This window comes from Candoia aspera, chromosome 9 (genome assembly GCF_035149785.1).
Source record: "Candoia aspera isolate rCanAsp1 chromosome 9, rCanAsp1.hap2, whole genome shotgun sequence".
NCBI lineage: Eukaryota > Metazoa > Chordata > Lepidosauria > Squamata > Boidae > Candoia > Candoia aspera.
This window is the reverse complement of record NC_086161.1, coordinates 15,306,986-15,329,863: the sequence shown is the minus strand read 5'-3', so window position 1 is coordinate 15,329,863 and position 22,878 is coordinate 15,306,986. Positions and strand designations below refer to the sequence as shown.

General features: G+C 43.2%; 2 protein-coding genes across 2 annotated transcripts; one reads left to right on the top strand and one right to left on the bottom strand.

Moving 5' to 3' along the window:
* Positions 1 to 639: 639 nt before the first annotated feature.
* PRNP (prion protein (Kanno blood group)) lies at positions 640 to 6,294 on the top strand. Its single transcript, XM_063311194.1, has 2 exons — positions 640 to 668; positions 5,512 to 6,294. Exon 2 carries the CDS (start codon positions 5,523 to 5,525, stop codon positions 6,207 to 6,209), a length of 687 nt encoding a protein of 228 aa, XP_063167264.1. The 5' UTR covers positions 640 to 668; positions 5,512 to 5,522; the 3' UTR covers positions 6,210 to 6,294.
* Positions 6,295 to 9,730: 3,436 nt separating this feature from the next.
* LOC134503005 (trithorax group protein osa-like) lies at positions 9,731 to 19,047 on the bottom strand. The gene is made up of 2 exons (XM_063311600.1): positions 18,867 to 19,047; positions 9,731 to 13,876 (listed from the first exon to the last, which is right to left on the bottom strand). The coding sequence occupies exon 2, from the start codon at positions 13,864 to 13,866 to the stop codon at positions 11,809 to 11,811; it is 2,058 nt and encodes a 685-aa protein (XP_063167670.1). The 5' UTR covers positions 13,867 to 13,876; positions 18,867 to 19,047; the 3' UTR covers positions 9,731 to 11,808.
* Between the last annotated feature and the right edge of the window lie 3,831 nt (positions 19,048 to 22,878).

Sequence of the window (22,878 nt, the reverse complement as noted above, 5' to 3'; positions counted from 1 at the left end):
GCCATAAATCACAGTTGACATTTTATCTGGCTTAGCACACCATCCCAGTCAAAACCCAAACAGGTACATTCTGGCTTACTATTGTAGTAAATCCAGCCTTAGTAGCTTGCGCATGCATCTTCTCACCCATATTTGCATGTAATGGTATGTGGGACCATTAAAAGCGGGACCCTCCCTGGTTTTCAGGAGAGTAAAAGTGAGGAACGGGAGGGGCACTTTCAGACTTGCAAGCCTCCGTTGATGTAACCTTACAATAAAGATAGAGCTAGTATTTATCGCCTGCTTCTTGTCCGGACTACCTCGGAGGGCTAACATTGCACGAACGCACACACCGGGGGAACCATCCAACTTCACCGCCCCTCTGCCGCCTCCTAATTGGCGGAAGCATAAATGGGTGGCCGGGTTTATTTAGAGCGGCCGCCGACGGCGCGAACTGGGTAAGCGTTGTCCCCACCCCTCTTCCTGGCTCTGAGCTGAGCGGGTTACGCGCAGAGGAGCTGCGGCGGAGGCTGCTCTCCTCCTCTCCTCCGTCTCCTGGTTGGAGACAAGCATCGCCTGAACCGCGCGCAAGAGCTGTGCTCGGCGCACCCAAGTCCCCGGGAGACGCGCGTGCGCTCTCGCTCGCGTTGGTCGTTGCAGCTCCACCACCTCGGAGGAGACCGACGCAGGTGAGTGCGGGGAGTTCGGGAAAGCGAGGCGGCGGCGGCGGCTGGTGGGGAAGGGAGAGAAAACGCCAACCCCGACCTTGGAGGGCGCGGGGGACTCAGGCTGGCGCGGGGGACCGTCGTTGGGTTCGATCCACCCAACGGCTGGCCGTTATCCAGCTCGGCGAGACTCCGGAGCTGGGAGAAGGCTCAGCTCGGGTTGTGCGGGAGGAAGGTCTGAGAAATCGCCTTCCGCGATCCCCACGCGGCCCGGCACAGTGGTGGCTCCGGTCGCCTGTGTGCCTTTGGCGGAGCCACGCCGAGGAAGAGAACTCCAGAAGGCCGGGGAAGCGAGGAGGATGCTGAGCGCGGATGATGAGAACCGCGAGGTGCTTTGCCGGGGGTGACGTCGCCTTTGCGTGGAAAAGCCACCCTCCTTCCCGTCGGCTTTCTCTGCCCCAGCCCTAATCCTCGCCGCATCAGCAAAGGGATATAAGGAGGTCCTGACTGAGTCTCACCTTCCCTCCCCTGTTCCTCAGGCTCAGCACCTGACCCTGGACCACAAGCTGCCTCTCTCCGAGAAGAGACATCCTTCTAGGGTTGGTCTGTTTCCCTTTTAAAGATATTGGCTGCAATTCTGGCTGCATCTTGTGCAGGGGAGTTCCATAGATTAATTCTCCATGGCACGAGAAGTTTCTCTTTTCTGTCCGTTGCGCCGTTGCATTGAATTCAAAGGGAGAGAAACTTCATTTTTCTCTGCTTTTTTTTAATGTCACAGGTAATTTTATACCCCTTCTCCTCTTAAACATCTCTGAGCTGCATTGTAACCTTCCTCTCTCCTGTAGGCACCTCACTCCTGCCCCTTAATAATTTAAGCTGCTATTTTCTGCATCTTCTGGAGCTCCAGAATATCTTCTTTTTAAAAAGATATATTGACCTGAGCACTAGGTAGAATTCCAAATCTATGGCAACATTCTGTCCTTTGGAAGTTGAGGCTTATTTGGTTAATGTTCCTTCAGGATCCTAGGAAGCTGCCTTTTCTCAGATCTTACAGCTGATCCCTCTAGCCCAGAAATGGGCAGACTTTTCATGTGTTGTTGTTGTTTGGACGGCCTCTTTTACTCATTCCTTAGCGTACTTTGAGTCTACCCTGTGATCCAAGTCCACCCGGTGGATTACAAGAACACCCCATAAAACAAAACAATGAAAGCCAATCAGTAAGTAGCATTGTAGTGACGTAGAACACAATATCTGCCATCCCAGCGTAGAACAGACACATAAAGATTGAGCTGACTGCCAAACTTTGCAAATGCTGGGGCTCAGGGAAGGGTTTTTAGCCTGGAACCATGAAGGTAGCAGCATTTCATATTCATGGAGGGCATTTCTTAAGTGGGTTCTTCCAGCCAAGAAGGCCATCTCTCTTGCAGCTACCAGCCTCACTGGACTTGGCAGGGAAGAGCCTAGAGGAGGCCTTGTTTGAAAGTTTGGGCCTCCAAGCCTTTAAAACTCAGCCCCAAGATACCAGGCCATCATGTGGGAGGGGGGTTGCAAACCCATTTTCACACGTAGAATCATGGAGCTGAGGGGCTGCCCTTCCAGCAATAATGCATTCCATGCTAAGGTTTTCCACAAACCAACTCGGTCTTGATGGGGGTAGCTGGTAAAGGGGGTTAAGGATTTCCCCCAAAGGAGAAAGAATATTTTGTCATTGTCCTTATCAAGGGTGGTAGGGAAGAGTAGACAAGGTTCTTCCAGTTTTCTGTGCTGCAGAGGGCCTAAGGCTCTTCCTAGTCCTGCCATCTTCTGCTTCCTCTTTAAACTAGCACCAAAATTGGGCTCCTGTCCCCACTGCAGTCATGCTTTTGTAACTGGAATTTCTTTCCTTGCTCTGCTGTGCTAACCCTTGTTCCAGAACACTGTGAAATAAGCTTAATTTTCATTAGCTGTGCCAGTAGCAAAGTGGTATTTTCCACCTTATTCCAACACTCTCCAAGGACAGCCTCAAAGGGAACACAATCTATTATATTTTTCTCTCCTTCCAGAGGCCATAATCGGTGTGATCAGAGCTGTGCTTGGGGAATGTTAGGCCTCTTGGACCTGCCCATCCCATCTGCTCGCTGGCCTGCCTCTCCCAACATTGTCCCTTCCCTACATTTTGTTTCCTTTCATACCCTCACCTTTCCCTTCTGTCCTTTCTGCTTTTGACACCCGCTTCTCTCTAGACTTTCAGCACGAGAGGAGAAAACAACACACCTCCCCTCTTTTACCTGGGGAGGAAGAGGGAGCAGGCTTGCACCTGTCCTCACTGCAGGTCCACAAGAATAATGGGGATGGTGCTTCCCCTCTTCTTGTCAATTTCAGCCCACCACCCCTTGAAGTAAATGTCCCCTTGCCCAGCAGCTAATCAGTTTCAGTTTGCTGGTTCTACATCAGTGTTTCTCAACCTTGGCAATTTGAAGATGTGTGGACTTCAACTCCCAGAATTCGCCAGTGCAGTGAGTGGTGCACCATTCAACAGTGACTCAGAACAGGTGCAACAGAGGCAGGATAGGGACTGGTAATGACAGCAAATGTTTTGTGCTTTCTTAAGGATGGGTGGATTGCCCTAACTCAGTAATCAGGGAAGCGTGCAAAAAAAATTTTTTTTAGCTGATCTGTTACTTTTCTGGGTTTTGCAGTTCTCTCTGAACTAATATTCTGGATCTTGCTACCCTGAACTAAGTTACAAGATCTGCATTTGTGAATTCTCAAAACCAGGGATTCATTTCTGAGATGATTTAACTCCCTGGCAGCATAAATCCCTTGCTGGTTATACAGTCCCAATGCAACCAAAGTAGTGCAGGGGGAAAAATGTACTGAGTTCATTTCAACTAGGAATAAGCATGGAGTACTGCAGGGATGGGTGTGGTGTGCAGAGCATTTTACCACAGTACTTAAAATTCCAGGGTGCCTTGTTTTATTGTCCTCTGTTTAAAGGGAACCTCGAGATCATTCTAGATTAGCAAGGAATATAAAAGGCTGATATAAAGCTTTCAATTTTACAGTCATACTGTCTCTCACTGTGCACACAGAGCACCACAGTGATCTGTTTAATGAGCAGCTGGGTTCACTGCAGGTGTAGCAAGGAATAAATAAGACCCTTGCATGATGGCTTATCTGGACATGAAAAGCAAGTCCTGCTCTCCAGTAGAAGCTGTAGGGTTAAAAGGATACACAGCTCCAACGGAGTGGTTTTGTTTATAACATTCTTCAGATGCATAGAAATCCTTGTTGGTAAATTTAGTCTCTGCCCTTTTGCCAGAAGTGTATATGCAAGCGTTCCTAGAGAACCTCCCCCAATCCTTGATAAAGTCGATTTCTGGGCTGAAACGATTTCTCCTGCAATCACAAATGGTGTAAATTTAAATATGAGGTCAAATGCATTCATCAAAGAGCTTCCAGGAAGCCCTGCAGATTTTACCAGATGGGCTTTCAGTCAGAACAGCTCAGTTTAAAAGGCCTCTGTACAGCTCTTGTTACAGATGAGCCACTGAAAGCCCAGGGAATTGTTGCCGTAGTTGTTTGGCTTGTAAATGGGAAGGCCAAATGGCATTGTTATAAAAGACATAACTAGGTGTAATGGGGAGTTCATTCTTGTTCTGTGAGAAAGGCTGGTTTCCTAGGAGACCAGAAACTTCAAGGACGATGGAACTGCTTGCACATCCTTGTCACATGCACTCCCTAACAAAGTAGAAACAGCACATATCAAAACACCCCTTTGTAGTGTCTTCACACTCAAGATTTAGGAACTCAGCAAAAACTTGTCATTGCAGTTTCATGAGCCCATGTCATGGTCAAATGATTTTTTTCTGTGCCTGCCATGCATGCTATATATATATAACCCATATATACGCCTATTGATCATCCATCGATAATACAATTGTTTGGATTCCCTCCAGTTTTTTGGTAAGTTCTTTGTTTTCTGGCATGCCTTTCACTATGTGTTCTTGGCCATAATGGTGAAGAAATTATTCTCCACACTGGTTGTGTTTGGAAATGCATGATCCATGGGCTTTGCAGAATGATCTTCTTAATGGCACTGTAGGGGGGGAAAAACACTTGGGAGGAAACACTGCATTATATTTCTCATGCTGGCCTGGACTTCTATTTGCTGCTGGGGAAAACAGATCAGCTCTTTCACAAAGCTACAACTGAGTGGAAAGGGAAAAAAAATCATGTTTGATACCAAGAAAATGCTAATTTTGGACTCTCTCCTTTCTGGCAATCATGTGTTTGGCATTTTCACGATGTTCAGTATCTTTAAGGCCCTGTTGCAATGTTTGCTGTGCCTCTGAAATCATGAGAATTAGAAGATCTCTGTTTCTAGCTAGAGAAGTTCAGATTCACTTTTCCTTCCCCCGTGCAGTTGGACAGACACCTCTCATAATCAGTCCAAAACTTACTGAAACGTATAGCAAGATTCATAGGTGCTGTTCCATGATGTGATTTGTTTGGTTTTGTGCTATATGAATTGTGAGTTATTCAATGTACAGTTGGTTAATCAGTGGCTAATAAGATATAAATGCTACTACTTTACTCTAGAGTTAAGTAATGTAGTACTCCCTCTCTCACATTGATCTTGAACATCTGTACAGTCTGGGATTGAGTAATCACTGCAGCCCAAAGCTTTGTGATGTGCAAGCTCTACATGTGGGTGGAGAGTATGTTAACTTGGTCCCCCATCCTTCAAACACAGAAATTTCTGCAGCGAGACAACTTGCCATCTGGTCTGGGCCCAGATGTAAGGTATGGAAAGGGCTCTTTTATTTCCAGGGCTGTAAAACCCAAGCTGTTCTTTCTTTAACATCTCTTCTTGTTTGATTTGTAGAATAACCCACCATGAGGAAGTCCCTTGGGACCAGCTGGATTTTACTGCTCCTGCTCTTGCTCCAAATGGATCCCTCCCTTTCCAAGAAGAAGCCTAAACCTGGTGGTGGCTGGGGTGCAGGGAGCCATCGCCAGCCTGGTTACCCCCAGCAGCATCCTCCATACAGACCTCATTATCCACAAGGTGGCTACCCTCAACCCTACCCTGGCTATGGGGGCGGCTATGGGGGCGGCTATGGAGGCAGCCAGTACAGCAAGCCCTGGAAGCCTAAACCACCGAAGCCCAAGATGAAGCATGTGGCGGGAGCAGCTGTTGCCGGAGCTGCGGCGGGCGCAGTGGGCGGCTACCTCTTAGGTAGAGCCATGTCGAATGCGCATTTTGGCTTCAACAATCCTTATGAGGAGCGGTGGTGGTACGAAAACCGCAACCGCTATTCCGACCAAGTTTACTACCCGAAGTATGACCAGCCGGTTTCAAGGGATGTCTTTGTGAGAGATTGCACGAATGTCACTGTGACCGAGTACATTGAGCCCACTGGGAACAAAACAGCGGATGACATGGAGAGGAAGGTGGTGACCCAAGTGGTACACCAGATGTGCACTGAGCAGTACAGGGCAATCTCGGGCATCGCTTCGCTCCTGGCCAACCCTTCTGTGGTCATGATGGTTACGCTGATCTTATGTTTCTTGATACACTGAGTTGTTTCCCTGAAGCTTCCCTCGTGTTGATCTAGGAATGTGGAGAAGGGATCTCTATAAAGCCCACCATTGGTGGGAGAATAAATTTATGTATGTACAGTTTTTTTTAATGGAGGGTGTTTAAGAGTTCTATCTACTAAGTATTCTTGAACATACTGGCTTCTGCTGAGCACACACGGTCCCTTCATAGCCACCTGTGATTTTGTCTTTAGCCTGCAAAACAGTTTTGGGTGGGGAAAGGAGAGGCATGAAACCATTTTGTAACAAACCCAACCCTGCTAGAAATCTAATCCCATTCTTATATATTGATCATTGAGCCTGTGCTTACACAAGATACAGCAACATACATAAGAATGGAAAACTAATTTGGGGCTAGCTGCCATTACACTGCACCTTGCTTGAACACTTTTCTTTATATTTAATGCAGCAAACAATTTTGTATTATCACCAAGTCTGGTTTTAGACGAGGGAAAGAGGTTATTTCATTTCATTTTATTTACATCTATCTCAGTGGGATATGTGTGGGGATAGGAAGCACGAGAGATTTCTGCTCCCCAACTTGAAGGCCAATGTGAAATTTTCCCATCCGCTCCTGCAGTGAGATTGGACAGTCCTACTCTAGGAACATACTCTTCTCACTACAGGGAAGGAGGAGATGTGCAAAATATCCACTTGAACATCCTTCTGAAGCTCGGGGGGATATCTTGAGAGTTAAAATGAACACAAGATATTAAGTCAGAGGAAGGAATTGCATCCATGTTACAGAATGTCAGAAGTAACGGATATATCTTTTATGACCAGCCTTGAGCAAGAAACAAGGCTGCCTAAATATAAGAAAACAGTGTGGTTGGGATTCCAAAAGACCAAGTGTGTCTTCACAAGGATTTTCATTTTGTTAAAGTGCTTTGGCAACAAGAGCTAATATATAACAGCCTTGGCGCTCTAAAGTCTTGAGTGGTCCATCCACCAGGATCGATTCCCACATGGACATTTTGAAGGCTATTCCATAGGTAAGAATAAACCTATTGTCTATGAAACACAATGTTGCAGACACAACGGTGTGTGATTAATCTTGCTGAGGCCAAGTAGCCTTGAGACAAAGGTACTGTGGTGGAAATCCTTTATTCAGAAAAAATATGTATCTTCTATAGCTCACTTTTTGGAAGGTGATAGAACAGGATGAAATATTATTTCTGTTAAATAGTTTCTGAAATTATTTTCAGAAATCTAAAGCTATTGAAAACTGTTAATAGCCACGGTGTCACTTCAGATTCCAAGGGTGTGATGAAAAAGTATCCCCTTCATCTGAGAATGAAATATATTTCATATTCTTCAGACTGAGAATATGAAACATGCTCATCTCCTAGGGAGGGCTTCAATTTCCCTCCTTTTTAATGCTAACTCTACTGATTCAAATGGAATAAGCTTATCGGAAAGTTAATATTAACAATGTTAGGTGTAAGGTAGCATCCAATAGTTCCTTGGACCATGAAATCACTAGAAATTTGGGGGGGTTAACTTTGCAATTAACTTCAACTTCCAGTACCAAAGTCATTTTCTGTGGCTTCTGTAGAAGATCAGAAAAGAGAAATGTTCACAAAGAAACTGCAATTTAGAACTGTTTCTGGAATGATTGGAGAACCCAACCATGGGCTGATACTTCACAGAACATTTTTGTGCATGAGAATATAACTCATGCCATCAGTGCTGATGTCTCAGCTGGCCCTAATGCTGCTGGGTTAAGCAAGAGGGTATGACCCCCTTTGTCTTCAGCTTCATACCAGAATAAGAAGCTCATGGGTGGACACCCAATGAACTCTTGGGACAAGTACCTAAACAATCTAACCTTGGGCTTTCATAGGTGTGGGCTTGTGAGCTGGTTTTACAGAACCTTGTGTGGCATTTGGCATCTATCTGACTGAGTTCGATTTGTTCTTTAAATATGGTTGCTCCAAACACTTTGCTCCTTCCACACCTTGTTTTTCCTTTACAATTTATTTATTTATTTATTTTAGGACTTCATGGACTGGTATGCAAAAGCTGACATTGCCTCCACCAGTGTCACATTTTTGACCAAATGCTCTGTCTGTTAAGACAGTTTGTATATTTGTTATGCCTCCCCTGTATACAGCTAGCCTTAGAATATTACTTCTAGAAACACAACAGTAGCTGGAATTTAGCTAGTTCTGAAGACACCATAGTTATTTAATTTTAAGACCTAATTGAAAATTGCCCTTCGGGTTATAATAATTTTGTCCTAATGCTTTTGGCCTGTGGTAATTATAAAGGGTATTTCTTTTTTTTACTATGGTGTATTTCAGTTGACTTGCTGATTAACATTGTGCTTGTACCAGAATATAAAATTTTAAGTGTAGTAAAAAAAATATAATGGGGTATGCTCTTAGCCTACTGAGTGTATCAGATATATTTGAATATTTTGCTAGGTGATTATTGTACAGGCCAATTTTAAATATTGTTTTAATATAAGAGCAAAAAACTGAATGTGGGGGAGAGAAAACGTTGGATTTGGAAGTGACACATCAGTTGTCATCAGGGTATTTTGTGACTCTGTAACGATGCATGGGCTTCATTTTTATTTGCAAATGCTTTTTTAATGTTTGATATATAGTTAAAAATAAAATATGAGAAATAGACATTTGGACAATGTCAAATTCTTTCTAACAATGCAAGTATATTGTTCATTTACATGTACAAAATTAACCTTTCTCAAAATATCAGATGTCATAGAACAACATTCAAGATTCCGGATCCAACTTATGGTATCAATACCTAAATGGGGCCAGCTTTGTTGTTAAGCTGAACAAAGCAACCATCACTTGGGCAGCTGAACGTTGGTTTTAGAAAAAGAAAGCAAATAATTTATTTGCTTTACCCTAACTAGATATTTAAACTGCATTTCAGAATAGATATTTAGATAGGGTATACAACCATGCAGTTTAGCCAATATTTATAAAGTATTTTTTGCTTCCAAGGAGAATCGCTTGTGGGCTTTTCTTCTTCTCAAATAATTTAGATCAGTCTTGGGTAATGGGCCTTTTTAATACACATGTACTTGGCTTGAACATCACACTAAGCCAGGACACTTTTTTAAAAAGATAAACCATGGTTTATGGCTTAATTGCTGCCCCTGGACCAATTCCTGTCAGCTTTTACTAATAAAGATATATATGGTGTATATATCAGAAATGTATGGGGAAATGAATGTAATACAAGCACACACACACACACACACACACACAAAGACCAGGCATTCCCATAACTTTAAGATACTTTGAGGCTTGCAGGTGGGATGCTGGGCATGGTAATCCAAAATTAAATCAATGCACATTGTTTTAGTATGATGTGAGAAACCAATGATTCAGTCTAAGCAACTGACTTAATCATATTTTCATAGTCGGAGAGTGTAAGGGTTTGAAAGGACTTTAGAGATCATTTAGTCCAACTCCCTACTATCACAGTGGATTTGCAAACAAGGACCAAATACAAGACAAACAGAACTATTTTGGTGTTAAATAGGCCACAGTTTTATTTGGGAGTTTAGCTGAAAGGGTGAGAAGAGTAAGTGGAGGTTCGCAAGTCAAACAGCAACAACAAGTGATCTAATAAATTCTGTGTTGGCATATCAAGTAGTATAAACATTTTACAAGGAAATATAATCTGAGCATTCTTTATCATATTGCTGTGTTAGAATGTAACGGGTAACCAAAATTGTTAAAAATCCTAGCTTCTTGTCACAACAATCATCTTGCATAGTTCTTCCCACCAAATGAAATAGGAAAATTAACTGTGTTATAGCCAAACCTAGCCTCCATGATTTATCAATTCTTTAACAAAACAGTTGCTAAAGCTAGCTTGAAATTAGCTTTCTCTTTCTGGCCTTTTCCAGATAAGCCAAGCTCCAAATTCAGATATAACAATCATTTGTTTCCTCATTAATCTGATTAGTTTAACCACACCTGCCAATAGGAGAGGCCAAGCAAGGTTGCTCAAGAAGTGCTCATCAACATAGCATTGTTTATGAAAGATTGACCAAAATTCTTAGACTTTGCATTACACCTAAACAAGACCATTTTTCATGATAGAGATCCATCTTCAGAATTTGAACCAAGCTAATTGGCACATCATTCTGAGAAATGAAATAAATTGAACCACATTCTTTGTTTCAAGGGAAGAGGCACATCAACCCTGATGTCAACGGCCCATTCAAGTGCTTAGGAACCCAAATGTATTTATTTACTCATTCATTTGTTGGATTTATACCCCTTTGTAATTGACTGACTCTCAATTTTGACATTGTCTAAATTTCAGTGCAAGCTAGCCTTCTTTTCTCTTTCCACTTCTGATTTATGACAACCATCACAGCATGGCAGGAAGGAATACTGATGATAGAATTAGAGTTTAAACCCACCCAGGCATTCAATAACCTTGAAGGGGTAAAGAAAAACAAAGAAAGAATGGAAAACAACATGGCACCTTGTAGCTTCCAAACAGTGTTCTCAGCCCTCCAAATTACTAATGACTGGATGAAACCTCCCAGTCATATTTAAGGATAGGGATGACAGAGAAAGTTTAGAATAGGCAAAGAAGGCACAAAAACAGTTTATCAAGGAGGGGTGCCTGCAGCCCCAAGGCCACACATACCTGAAGTCTTCTTTCTGCAATCCTCAAAGCCCCCTTCCCCTCCATAATTTCTGAAAAGTGATGATTCAGTTTTCTACCATAGAGAGATGGGAACTTGTAGGATAAGCCTGAATGAAGGTATATCATCGTCTCAAAAAAGAAGGAAACAGCTGAACATTGCCCCCCATCCATATGTGTGGTTTTGCAGCACCAAGTGTGCAGGCCTCAGACCCTGCTCTGTAGAACATGTTTGCCACCAAATGTTGCCTGCCTCTGTTTTGAGGTGTGCATCAGCTTTTACCGCTCAGCAGAAATGGTTGGCTAATCAGATACTGGCTGGACTTATCAGCTCCCTTAAGAGGAAAGCTATTTTGGAAATCAGATCATATCCAATCTGATTCAGCTGTTTGACCCCAATCATTCAGAAAGTCGATTTGGTTCCGAGATTGGACTTGAGTTGTATTTGGATAGAATCTTCACCTCAAATATTGGTGCATTTATTAATAACCTCAGAAGACTTCCTTCCTTCTCTCAAAAGCAACTTCTGCTATCATGTGAACTGCTAAAATATTTCCCAAAAGCTGAGCAAATTCCGCTGAAGGATCTAGGCAACAGGAAATTGGACTGTGGGGGGGGGGGGAATTATCCACTGTCTCCATCTTTACATCTTGTTAACTTAGACTTAATACAAAGAAGGAATGGCTTTTGATTGATGATGTTTCCCTCCTCCCTTTCATTACAAAATAAACCCTTAGAACACGCTGAAAGGCTCTAAGGCTGAATGGCAATGGAGTAGCACATGTCTCGCATCTCTTTACCACATTGAACTGAACTGATGCAGCATGCACTTTCTAGAAAAACAGAAAACCACAACTAAATCCTTGCTGGAGAGAAAGAGATCTTGCAGACCCCTGATAAGTGGACAGCAGCCATGGAAGATGCTTAAGAAGCATATCTCTTAGAAGATCAGGAAAGGTGTGATTAATGGAAGGACTGAAATAACAAAAGGATGGATGAGAAGCAAAGCATTCTCAGAGGAGAAATGCAAATCAGAAACAGCATTGTTAAAGGTGTTGTGTCCCTTGGCTCCTCCAGGACTACCTGCAAGAGCTGCTCCTGCTCCATATTTGATCTCGAATCTGGTTAGAGTAGTAGCTGTCTCTAGGTTATGATTAGAGTAACTGCCTCCTGCTGTGAGGCCAGACATGCGGTGGTGCATCTCCATGCATTTTTCGTTTGCCACCCGTGTCACCACTCTGGCTTCCAACTCATCTTCTGTTTGATTCCCGGTGGGCTTCACATACTCTCCTACGGTGACATTTACACACTCGCTCAGGAAGGCATCCCTTGAAATGGGCTGGCTAGAGTTTGGGTGGTAAACGTGGGTGGCAAAACGATGACGGTTTTCATTCCACCAACGTTCTTCCTCACTGTCATTAAACTGAAAATACATATTGGCTATGGGGCTACCTAAGATGTAGCTGCTGGAGTCTTCCCCTGGAGCATCTATAACAGCTTCCCCCACCACACGTTTCATCTCTGCATCACTTGGCTTAGGGTCCACTGGGTTGCCACCAGGAGAACTGAAGCTGCCACCTTCTGAGGAGCTGGAGAACATGCGATACTGCTCAATGCACATTTCCCGCACCACATGTCTCACCACCCGGGCTTCCATCTCATCCTCTGTTTCATTCCCACTGGGCTCAGTGTATTCTTTGACTGTGATGTTCACACAGTCCCTCACAAAGATATCTTGTGGAACAGGCTCGATGTACTGTGGGTAGTAAACGCGATCAGAATAATGGTGGCGATTTTCGTACCACCACCGCTCCTCGTAAGGGTCGTTAAAACGAAAGTGCAGCCTCGACATGGCACGCCCCAAGAAGTAACCTCCAAAAGCCCCTGCAGCTGCGCCAGCAATGGCCGCTCCAGCCGTGTGCTTCAGCTTAGTCTTGGGTGGCTTCGGTTTCCATGGCTTGGGATCATTGTGGCCCCAGTTAGGATTTTGGGGGTAATTGGGTTGTTGTGGGAAATAGCCAGGATTCTGAGGGTTGACCGGATATGGTGGAGGATGTCCCGGCTTTTGAGGGTTGACCGGGTATGGTGGAGGATGTCCCGGGTTTTGAGGGTTGACCGGGTATGGTGGAGGATGTCCCGGGTTTTGAGGGTTGACCGGGTATGGTGGAGGATGTCCCGGGTTTTGAGGGTTGACCGGGTATGGTGGAGGATGTCCCGGGTTTTGCGGGTTGACCGGGTATGGTGGAGGATGTCCCGGGTTTTGAGGGTTGACCGGGTATGGTGGAGGATGTCCCGGGTTTTGAGGGTTGACCGGGTATGGTGGAGGATGTCCCGGGTTTTGAGGATTGACCGGGTATGGTGGAGGATGTCCCGGGTTTTGAGGGTTGACCGGGTATGGTGGAGGATGTCCCGGGTTTTGAGGGTTGACCGGGTATGGTGGAGGATGTCCTGGGTTTTGAGGGTTGACCGGGTATGGTGGTGGGTAGGCAGGGTTGTATGGAGGAGGATTACCTGGGTTAACAGGATTATTTGGGGGATGAGCAGGATTTTGAGGGTTGACAGGATAAGGTGGAGGGTGTCCTGGATTTTGTGGATTGGCAGGATTATGGGGTGGATGTGCAGGATTATATGGAGGAGGGTTCTCTGGATGGTGTGCATGGCTTGGAGGATTTCTTGCGGGATTTTCAGGCTTGTTTGGCGCTGCAGGTGGGGCATGTCTGTTCTCAGACTGGACAGGTGGGTTGTGTGCTGGCTTTCTGGGTTTCTCTGCAGGTTTGCTTGGATGATGGGAGGGCTTGCTAGGATGATGGGAAGGTTTGCTAGGATGATGGGAGGGCTTGCTAGGATGATGGGAAGGTCTGCTAGGTCGACTTGGCTTCCGACTACTGCTGCTACTACTTGGTCTACTGCTTCCTTTTTTAGAAATGGAGACAATCTCATCAGTCTGGAGCAAAATGAAGAGAATCACTATTGAGCAGGTCAACAGGAACTTTCCCATTATGACAATTCTGCAAGATAAAATGGAGAAGACATCTAGTTTGAGAAAAAGGCAAATATGATACAAATGATACAAATTTGTCAAACAAGAGTGGGGTTTCCCCAAAAAAACATTCAAGGTAGACAACTTGTAGAGTTAGCAGTCGGAAGGAAGGAAGGAAGGAAGGAAGGAAGGAAGGAAGGAAGGAAGGAAGGAAGGAAGGAAGGAAGGAAGGAAGGAAGGAAGGACCTACTGAATCCAATACAATTTACTCCCAGATCAGGCAATACAGGGCAGAGAGAGAGAGAGAAAGAAAAGAAAACACCTCTCAGACACCAGATATATTTCTAGCTCTTGATACTTCTACTCCATGTAGAAACTATGCCTTGCTAATGCAACAGCAAATTACATAGATATGCATTTCTTAATCCAAGGTTTTCTTTTTGAAAGTTTATATTTCAGCCTGATCTTCAATAACAAATGCTTCTGGAATGGCTTGCATACAGTCAATGAAATCATAATCATAGGTTTACAATGTAGAAGACATTTCAAACTGGGGGAAACTTTAGGGAGGGAAGAGAAAAAAAATGCCATCTCACACACCATCTCCTGGAGATGGCTTTTCAGCAGATTTGGTACAATGGCCTTCTTCATATCTTGTATCCTTCTACAGTGGACCAATAAGAAAAAAATTAAAAAGGAAGCCATCTCTCTATCTCTCTATCATCTATCTATCTAGCCTTTGACAGCAGTAAGAGGAGACAGAATTGGAATTATCCTTTTCACAAAGACTCTCCCCACTATTCTCCATAATTGCATAAGTTTCTGGGATCATTTCCAAATGCCCCAGAACTTTGTTCCAGGACATCTAGAGAACTGAATTTGAGTCTTTTTTAAGACTTGCCAAAAAGAGTCTCATTTGCATCCTGGCACTATCTTAATTTTGTTGGTTGGACACAAAAGCAAGCGTTCTTTTTAGCTACATGGCAAGTCCTGGACTCTGTCTCCTTCTTGGGTACTCACTTGCACATCTCAGAAGAAAGGGAAAGGAAGAGCAGCAGAGCAGATAGAAGCAGGTTTGATACAGAACAAATCTCCAAATTTAATACAGAACATTTGACCATAATGGAGGCAACTATAGCAGGTGGTGGATCAACGTAGTCTTTATTTCCCATCAGAGTGATTTGTCTCTCACTCACAGAAAATACAACAAATGTCTCAATCTTCTTCATGCTACTTCCCCGCCCCGCCCCCAACTGTGTTTTCCCCAGCTTCCCACCGCCAATTTTATAATGGATGATATTTGGGGCAATGATCATTTCCATGCAGTGCCAAGCTCCATGCTTGAGAGACAGTTGTGAAACTGACCAGAAGGGATTATGACATGTTAAGTGTTTAGGATTAGACAGCTCCTTCAAATATAGGAAGCCTTCACTCAGAGGACCATCGCCTGTAAAACTGGATACCTGCCTTTCTTCTAAGCTTTAATCAACTATCTTTACCCTTTCACCAACCAATAGGCTGAACAAATTTTGATGTTTTTTTTACACTTTTTCCTATGTTTTAATTTGCTTCTGGTGTTATCCAGGAGGAGGAGGAGGTTCTGAATATTTGCCAGTCTTAATCAACACTTATCAATCTGTGAACCAGCATCAAATGTGCTCAGTGCTCATGCTAAATCTGAACTCCAGTAGACTTGGAGTTTTGGAACCTGTACAAAATTTATATTCAGGCACAATTGCTTGTTCTCTCTTAACCTGATTCCTACGTATTGCTCTGAGCTCTTGAAGGAATCATGGGAGAAGAGTGTAACAGGCTGCTGTGTCAACTTAAGCAGAAGAATCCCACCAGTATTTCTTCTTTATTCTAATATAAAGCCATAATGCATAGGATACCTGTCTATGTATGCTCATTAAACAGTCATTGTTTACTTAATACAACTACGTATATTGCTTTTCTTTCTACTTTGCATGTTTTCATTCTGAATTTATTGTTTTAAAGAATTGTTTCTTGTGTATGGTTTTATGTAAGCTTTTATTATTCCTTTGTAAGCTTCTCTGTGATCTCCTGGAAGATATAACAGTATAGGAATAAGCTAAAATAGTAAAGTAAAATACTCAGACAGTTAAATGAACTTAAATACTACTTTATACTCCAGCAAAGAACTTCTCACTCACAGATGGAAATGGTAAATCAAGTGCAACAAATTAGAGAAAATTATTATTTTGTTTAACCTTTACTGTGTTATGGTAAACAGGGTTTTTTTGGGGGGAGGGGTTGTTTGTTTGTTTTCTTTTAAGTCTCTCCTCTCTGTTTCTTTCCCATTACTACTTCACCAGAAAAATAAACATGGAGGAATGGGAGTTACGTTTTTTTCAGCACAACTTGCTCAAGAGTTGAATTTCTTTCATCCCCTTTTAAAATGTAAAGTAATGTTCTTTCACTATGGCACGTTTATTTTGCAACATTTGGCCAGGATGTCTTCACCAATAAAACATGTGTGCAAGTGTGTTGCAAACACTAAAAAAAATCAAGAACCTTATAATGACAATGGTACAACAACATGCAAAATGAAGGGAAACTAACAGAGAAAGTCTGATCTGCCTTAGGGAAAAAAAATTAAGCTACTTAGCTATACATTTTTATTAATGTAACTGTAACATTAAGTTCTGGACATCATATTCTGAGAATTTCATCTTACCTTCTGTTTTTCTTAACCCAGTTCCTGAAATCACACCTTCTAATATTAAACTTTGTAGTTAAATTGGAAAATGAAAAGTGTCACCCCAAATTAAGAGCACCTAAAGGTGTAAGGAGAGCCAGCTTGATGTAGTGGTTAAGTCATCAGGCTAGAAACTGGGAGACAGTGAGTTTTAGTCCCCCCTTAGCCACAAAGCCAGCTGGGTGACCTTGGGCCAGTCACTCCCTCTCAGCCCTAGGAAGGAGGCAATGGCAAACCACTTCTGAAAAACCTCACCAAGGAAACTGCAAAGACTTGTCCAGGCAGTCTCTGAGAATCAGACATGATTGAATGGAATTTTTTTTTAAAAAGGTGTAAAAGTATATAACTTTATACATCCATGAAAAGAAATTTTAGGAAATCCTCCAAGCAACCTAACAACATCTTTGTGAACTTCTAGCACCTATAAATTGTTGACCATGAATTCTACAAAGAAAAGTGGGGGAGGGGGAGAATATTAGGGTATTTATTTATTTTAAAATATATCTCCCACTCTTCTAATAAATATGGACACCTAATGACAATTAAAACAAATACATTTCTTTTCATAAGCTGCTAATGGCCTACACTGATATACAAAGATGTGAGTTCTTCATAATAAAATCCAAAGCAATTTTGGGAAGAACTAAAGGGAATCCCTTCCCCCCAACCCCCATCCTTTTCTAGCATCCAGAAACCTCTTTCCATATTCAGTGGAATGAATGGAATAAATACATTTCCTGAGGTTCGTTACTGGCCAAGAGTTCCAAACTTGATTTTTGGAAAAAAAAAAAAAATTCCCAGCACACAGCTAGGAGGATAAAAAGGTATGTGCTCTCTCATGAAATCTTTCCACCTGGGTGCCAGACAGTGTTTTAATTCATTATTTCCACCAAAATATTTCACAAGATGTGAATGAACCAGTTAAGTGACTGGGGCTGGAAAGATGAAGTCTGTCTACAAAAGTCAGCTGGGGCTCATCACGCTATGTTGCTTTCAGGTATTGCTTTAACTAACCATTCATAAGGGCTACAGCCTAGTAATAGTGCGTGATTTCTTGACTGGTTTCTCACATTGTTAGTCTGTAGCTGAAGGTTCCTATCAACTCCCTCTTAAAAAGCCAGTAATTCATTTGAAAGAGATGGGGACCTACCAAGGGATTGTAAAAGTAAATTTGATGTGGCATAGTAACACATGGGTGTGGCTAGTGCACTGCCAGGTAGATTCCTCAAAAATACGAAGCAAAGGAGGGCTAGGCTTTACCACCTTACATCATGCACAGTTGGCAGACACAAAATAATTTAGTAATATAGTACCATACCAAATAATGCAAGAAGGTGGTACCAACTGGCTCCAGTTTTCATCACATCAGAATTAATGGGCAGAACAACTATGTGCAAGATGGCAAAACCTGCAGTGGATTTTGTCCAAACGATGGATCTATTAAATGCAGCCATCCATTTCATGCCTAATGCAGTTGGCGATCATGTCACTGTGCCGAATCGTGCAAACGAATACTGCCAACTCTCACTTGGTTTCCACCAACCCAATCAAAACATTGTTCTCCCTTTAAACTACTTACATATAAATGGGGTGGGGGGGGGAGGTCTTCCGGCTTTTCCCAACACTTAAAAGCAGCTTGGCAGGCAGGTTTGTAAACACACACACACGCCCAGATCTCAAGAACGTGTTTACATCCCACCTAGAACTACAATTCATCCTATGATTCTTTTCTTCCTCCATTTCCTTTTCATTTAAAAGGAGTTTAGCTTTACCAAGAAGTCCCTACGGGCAGCTGTGCTGCACCCTCACGAACATCCCGCTTCCTCTCCATCTATCAAAACAATCTGTGCTTCTCTGTGCAATAGAACTCCAGTATATAGCAACTGCTAGTCGAGAAAATGTGCCAGATTAAAGACCCCCACAACGCCTTTTAAGAGAAGTGCCTGTTCTGATTGTCTTTAATTGCAGGCTACCATCGGCAGAAGTTTCAGAAGCTTCCACCGCCTCTTGCCTTTCCCCTGTTGCATTATGTAATGAGAACACAACATACTCCGCGTGAAAAAATTGCCTCCATAATTCACCTGGATCCTGTGAAACCATCTTTGCTCTGCCAGACGGTTTATCATCTTAAGAGTGTTATAACGTGAACGTTATATAACGCTCTTGCTCCTTTCTGGCACACAAGGTTTCTGTTCAAGCAGAGGTGCTTTACCTAAAAGGAAACCTGGGGTTTCGATAACTGGGCTGCTGTGCATGCATTGGTGCATTTAATCATTGTGAATCAATAAAAGAAACTTACCCGCGTGTCGACAAATTGAGGGCAGGCCGCTTGGAGGCTCTCTCTTCTCAAAGAGGCTGACCGTGTTCTTTCCCAGCTCTGTGAATCTCCAGATAGCTAACGGTAGGTGGAGCATGTTCAATGCCTTTTATGGGCTGTTGTTTATACCAGAACCTACGCCATTTGAAAACAGCCTCTGAACCCACCCTGTGTTCTGCTGAATAGATGAAGAAATGACACATTCTACAGGGCTGTTCCCAGACAGGGCAGGAAATGTGTAAAAGTCACGGGCATGTAGCCAACTCTTCCAGCCTTGCTTCTGAGTTTGACACACCAAGCTGAAAAGAGAGGAGAGCTTTTCATTCACTGCCGGACTGAAAGTGACCTTTCCTCAACGGAGGGCAGTTGACCTGTTCTTTCTAGAATCTGACCCTGTGCTTAAGGAGGATCTGGAAAGAGGGTTAACAAAAGGAGCTGGTAACCAAAACCATCTATTCAGAGACAGCAGCTAGGATCCACTCAGCAACAGTCAGGAAAGATGAGGTCTCTCTTCTGCAGAATTGGGGCAAACTCATATAATTGCTACCATCTTTATTAGCCTCCCTCCAACCACCTATGGACCCCAGGGTTAAATGTCCAGCATCCCAATCTGGGTTTGATCTTGAATGTCAAAAGACTAGGAAGGAGTTGCTTAGCTGATTCAAAGAGTAAAAAGCTGGTCAATCATCACATTCTTTCCAAGACTTGAAAAAAGCAGTATAACTCAATTCTGCAAATCAAGAAAAAGCAGGTTGTTAGAGACTCATGGCCTACCCAATTACTGCATCATGAACTAAAAACCCAGCTTTGTTGTGGAAAGAAATAGCTGTTCACCCAGTTCCTAGGCCACTCCATCCCTCCTTCCTTATAAAAGCAGCAAGATGGGTATTTCAAGGCATTGTACACTTGAGAAGAAATGTAAGGGTTTAACTTGGACCTGGATGCCTGTCTGTTGCCACAATGGGCCCCTCCTACAAGTTCAGAAATAGCTGGGCTGATAAAACGACTTAGAGTCTCTGGGTAGTAATTAAATTATTATATACACAACAATGTGAAATCACAGCTGCCAGTTCTTTAGCTGGTGTTGGCCTTCATTTGCATTGAGTTCTTCCCAAGAACCTAGGATGCCGTAATTTATCGGCGTAGTATATGTGCGGATCCAAGCAATGTGGCTTTTTGTAATTGACAGGTGGAAATTTGTCAATGCGCAGATTTTCTAAGCACTGTCCAAGGTTTTTTGGTATGGCACCCAGTGTGCCGATAACAACCAAGACAACCATGATTATGATTATGATTATTAAATCCAGCAAAGCCCCAGGCAATTATTTGATCATATCTGAGGTTATTAGTAGTAATCCAGAATGGTGAACCTTGGTGTCAGCGTTCTTTTTCACTTTCATAGACTGTATTGTACAGGAATGGGGCTTAGATATTATGTTGTTTTGTTGTTTATTTGTTTAGTCGCTTCCGACTCTTCGTGACTTCATGGACCAGCCCACACCAGAGCTTCCTGTCGGTCGTCAACACCCCCAGCTCCCCCAGGGACGAGTCCGTCACCTCTAGAATATCATCCATCCATCTTGCCCTTGGTTGGCCCCTCTTCCTTTTGCCTTCCACTCTCCCCAGCATCAGCATCTTCTCCAGGGTGTCCTGTCTTCTCATTATGTGGCCAAAGTACTTCAGTTTTGCCTTTAATATCATTCCCTCAAGTGAGCAGTCTGGCTTTATTTCCTGGAGGATGGACTGGCTGGATCTTCTTGCAGTCCAAGGCACTCTCAGAATTTTCCTCCAACACCACAGTTCAAAAGCATCGATCTTCCTTCGCTCAGCCTTCCTTATGGTCCAGCTCTTGCAGCCATATGTTACTACAGGGAACACCATTGCTTTAACTATGCGGGCCTTTGTTGTCAGTGTGATGTCTCTGCTCTTAACTATTTTATCGAGATTTGTCATTGCTCTTCTCCCAAGGATTAAGCGTCTTCTGATTTCCTGACTGCAGTCAGCATCTGCAGTAATCTTCGCACCTAGGAATACAAAGTCTTTCACTGCTTCTACATTTTCTCCCTCTATTTGCCAGTTATCAATCAAGCTGGTTGCCATAATCTTGGTTTTTTTGAGGTTTAGCTGCAAACCAGCTTTTGCACTTTCTTCTTTCACCTTCATCATAAGGCTCCTCAGTTCCTCTTCACTTTCAGCCATCAAAGTGGTATCATCTGCATATCTGAGATTGTTAATGTTTCTTCCAGAGATTTTAACTCCAGCCTTGGATTCCTCAAGCCCAGCTTGTCGCATGATGTGTTCTGCATACAAGTTGAATAGGTAGGGTGAGAGTATACAGCCCTGCCGTACTCCTTTCCCAATCTTAAACCAGTCCGTTGTTCCGTGGTCTGTTCTTACTGTTGCTACTTGGTCGTTATACAGATTCTTCAGGAGGCAGACAAGATGACTTGGTATCCCCATACCGCTAAGAACTTGCCACAATTTGTTATGGTCCACACAGTCAAAGGCTTTAGAATAGTCAATAAAACAGAAATAGATGTTTTTCTGAAACTCCCTGGCTTTTTCCATTATCCAGCGGATATTGGCAATTTGGTCTCTAGTTCCTCTGCCTTTTCTAAACCCAGATTGTACATCTGGCAATTCTCGCTCCATGAATTGCTGAAGTCTACCTTGCAGGATCTTGAGCATTACCTTACTGGCATGTGAAATGAGTGCCACTGTTCGATAGTTTGAACATTCTTTAGTGTTTCCCTTTTTTGGTATGGGGATATAAGTTGATTTTTTCCAATCTGATGGCCATTCTTGTGTTTTCCAAATTTGCTGGCATATAACATGCATTACCTTGACAGCATCATCTTGCAAGATTTTGAACAGTTCAGCTGGGATGCCGTCGTCTCCTACTGCCTTGTTATTAGCAATGCTTCTTAAGGCCCACTCAACCTCACTCTTCAGGATGTCTGGCTCTAGCTCACTGACCACACCGTCAAAGCTATCCCCGATATTGTTATCCTTCCTATACAGGTCTTCTGTATATTCTTGCCACCTTTTCTTGATCTCTTCTTCTTCTGTTAGGTCCTTGCCATCTTTGTTTTTGATCATACCCATTTTTGCCTGGAATTTACCTCCAATGTTTCTAATTTTCTGGAAGAGGTCTCTTGTCCTTCCTATTCTATTGTCTTCTTCCACTTCCGCGCATTGCTTGTTTAAAAATAATTCCTTATCTCTTCTGGCTAACCTCTGGAATTTTGCATTGAATTGGGCATATCTCCCCCTATCACTGTTGCCTTTTGCTTTCCTTCTTTCTTGGGCTACTTCTAGTGTCTCAGCAGACAGCCATTTTGCCTTCTTGGTTTTCTCTTTCTTTGGGATGTATTTTGTTGCCGCCTCCTGAACAATGCTGCCAACGTCTGTCCAGAGTTCTTCCGGGACCCTATCTACTAAGTCCAGTCCCTTAAATCGATTCTTTACCTCCACTGCATATTCCTTAGGAATATTAGTGAGCTCATATCTAGCTGATCTGTGGGTCTTCCCTAATCTCTTTAGTCTGATCCTAAATTGTGCAAGAAGAAGTTCATGATCTGAACTACAGTCAGCTCCAGGTCTTGTTTTTACCGACTGTACAGATGTCCGCCACCTTTGGCTGCAAAGGATGTAATCAATCTGATTTCGGTGTTGTCCATCTGGTGAAGTCCATGTATAAAGCCGTCTCTTAGGTTGTTGGAAGAGAGTGTTTGTTATGCAGAGTGAGTTGTCTTGGCAAAATTCTATCAGCCTATGTCCTGCTTCATTTTGTTCTCCCAGGCCATACTTACCTGTAATTCGAGGTGTCATTTGACTGCCCACCTTAGCATTCCAGTCTCCTGTGATGAAAATAACATCTCTTTTAGGCGTGTTGTCCAGTAGGTGCTGCAGATCCTCATAGAACTGCTCTACTTCAGCTTCTTCAGCATTTGTGGTTGGGGCGTATATTTGGATCACTGTGATGTTAGATGGC

Excerpts from the sequence above, each read along its gene's own strand:
- PRNP (XM_063311194.1), top strand. The coding sequence starts at position 5,523 with ATGAGGAAGTCCCTTGGGACCAGCTGGATTTTACTGCTCCTGCTCTTG.
- LOC134503005 (XM_063311600.1), bottom strand. The coding sequence starts at position 13,866 with ATGGGAAAGTTCCTGTTGACCTGCTCAATAGTGATTCTCTTCATTTTG.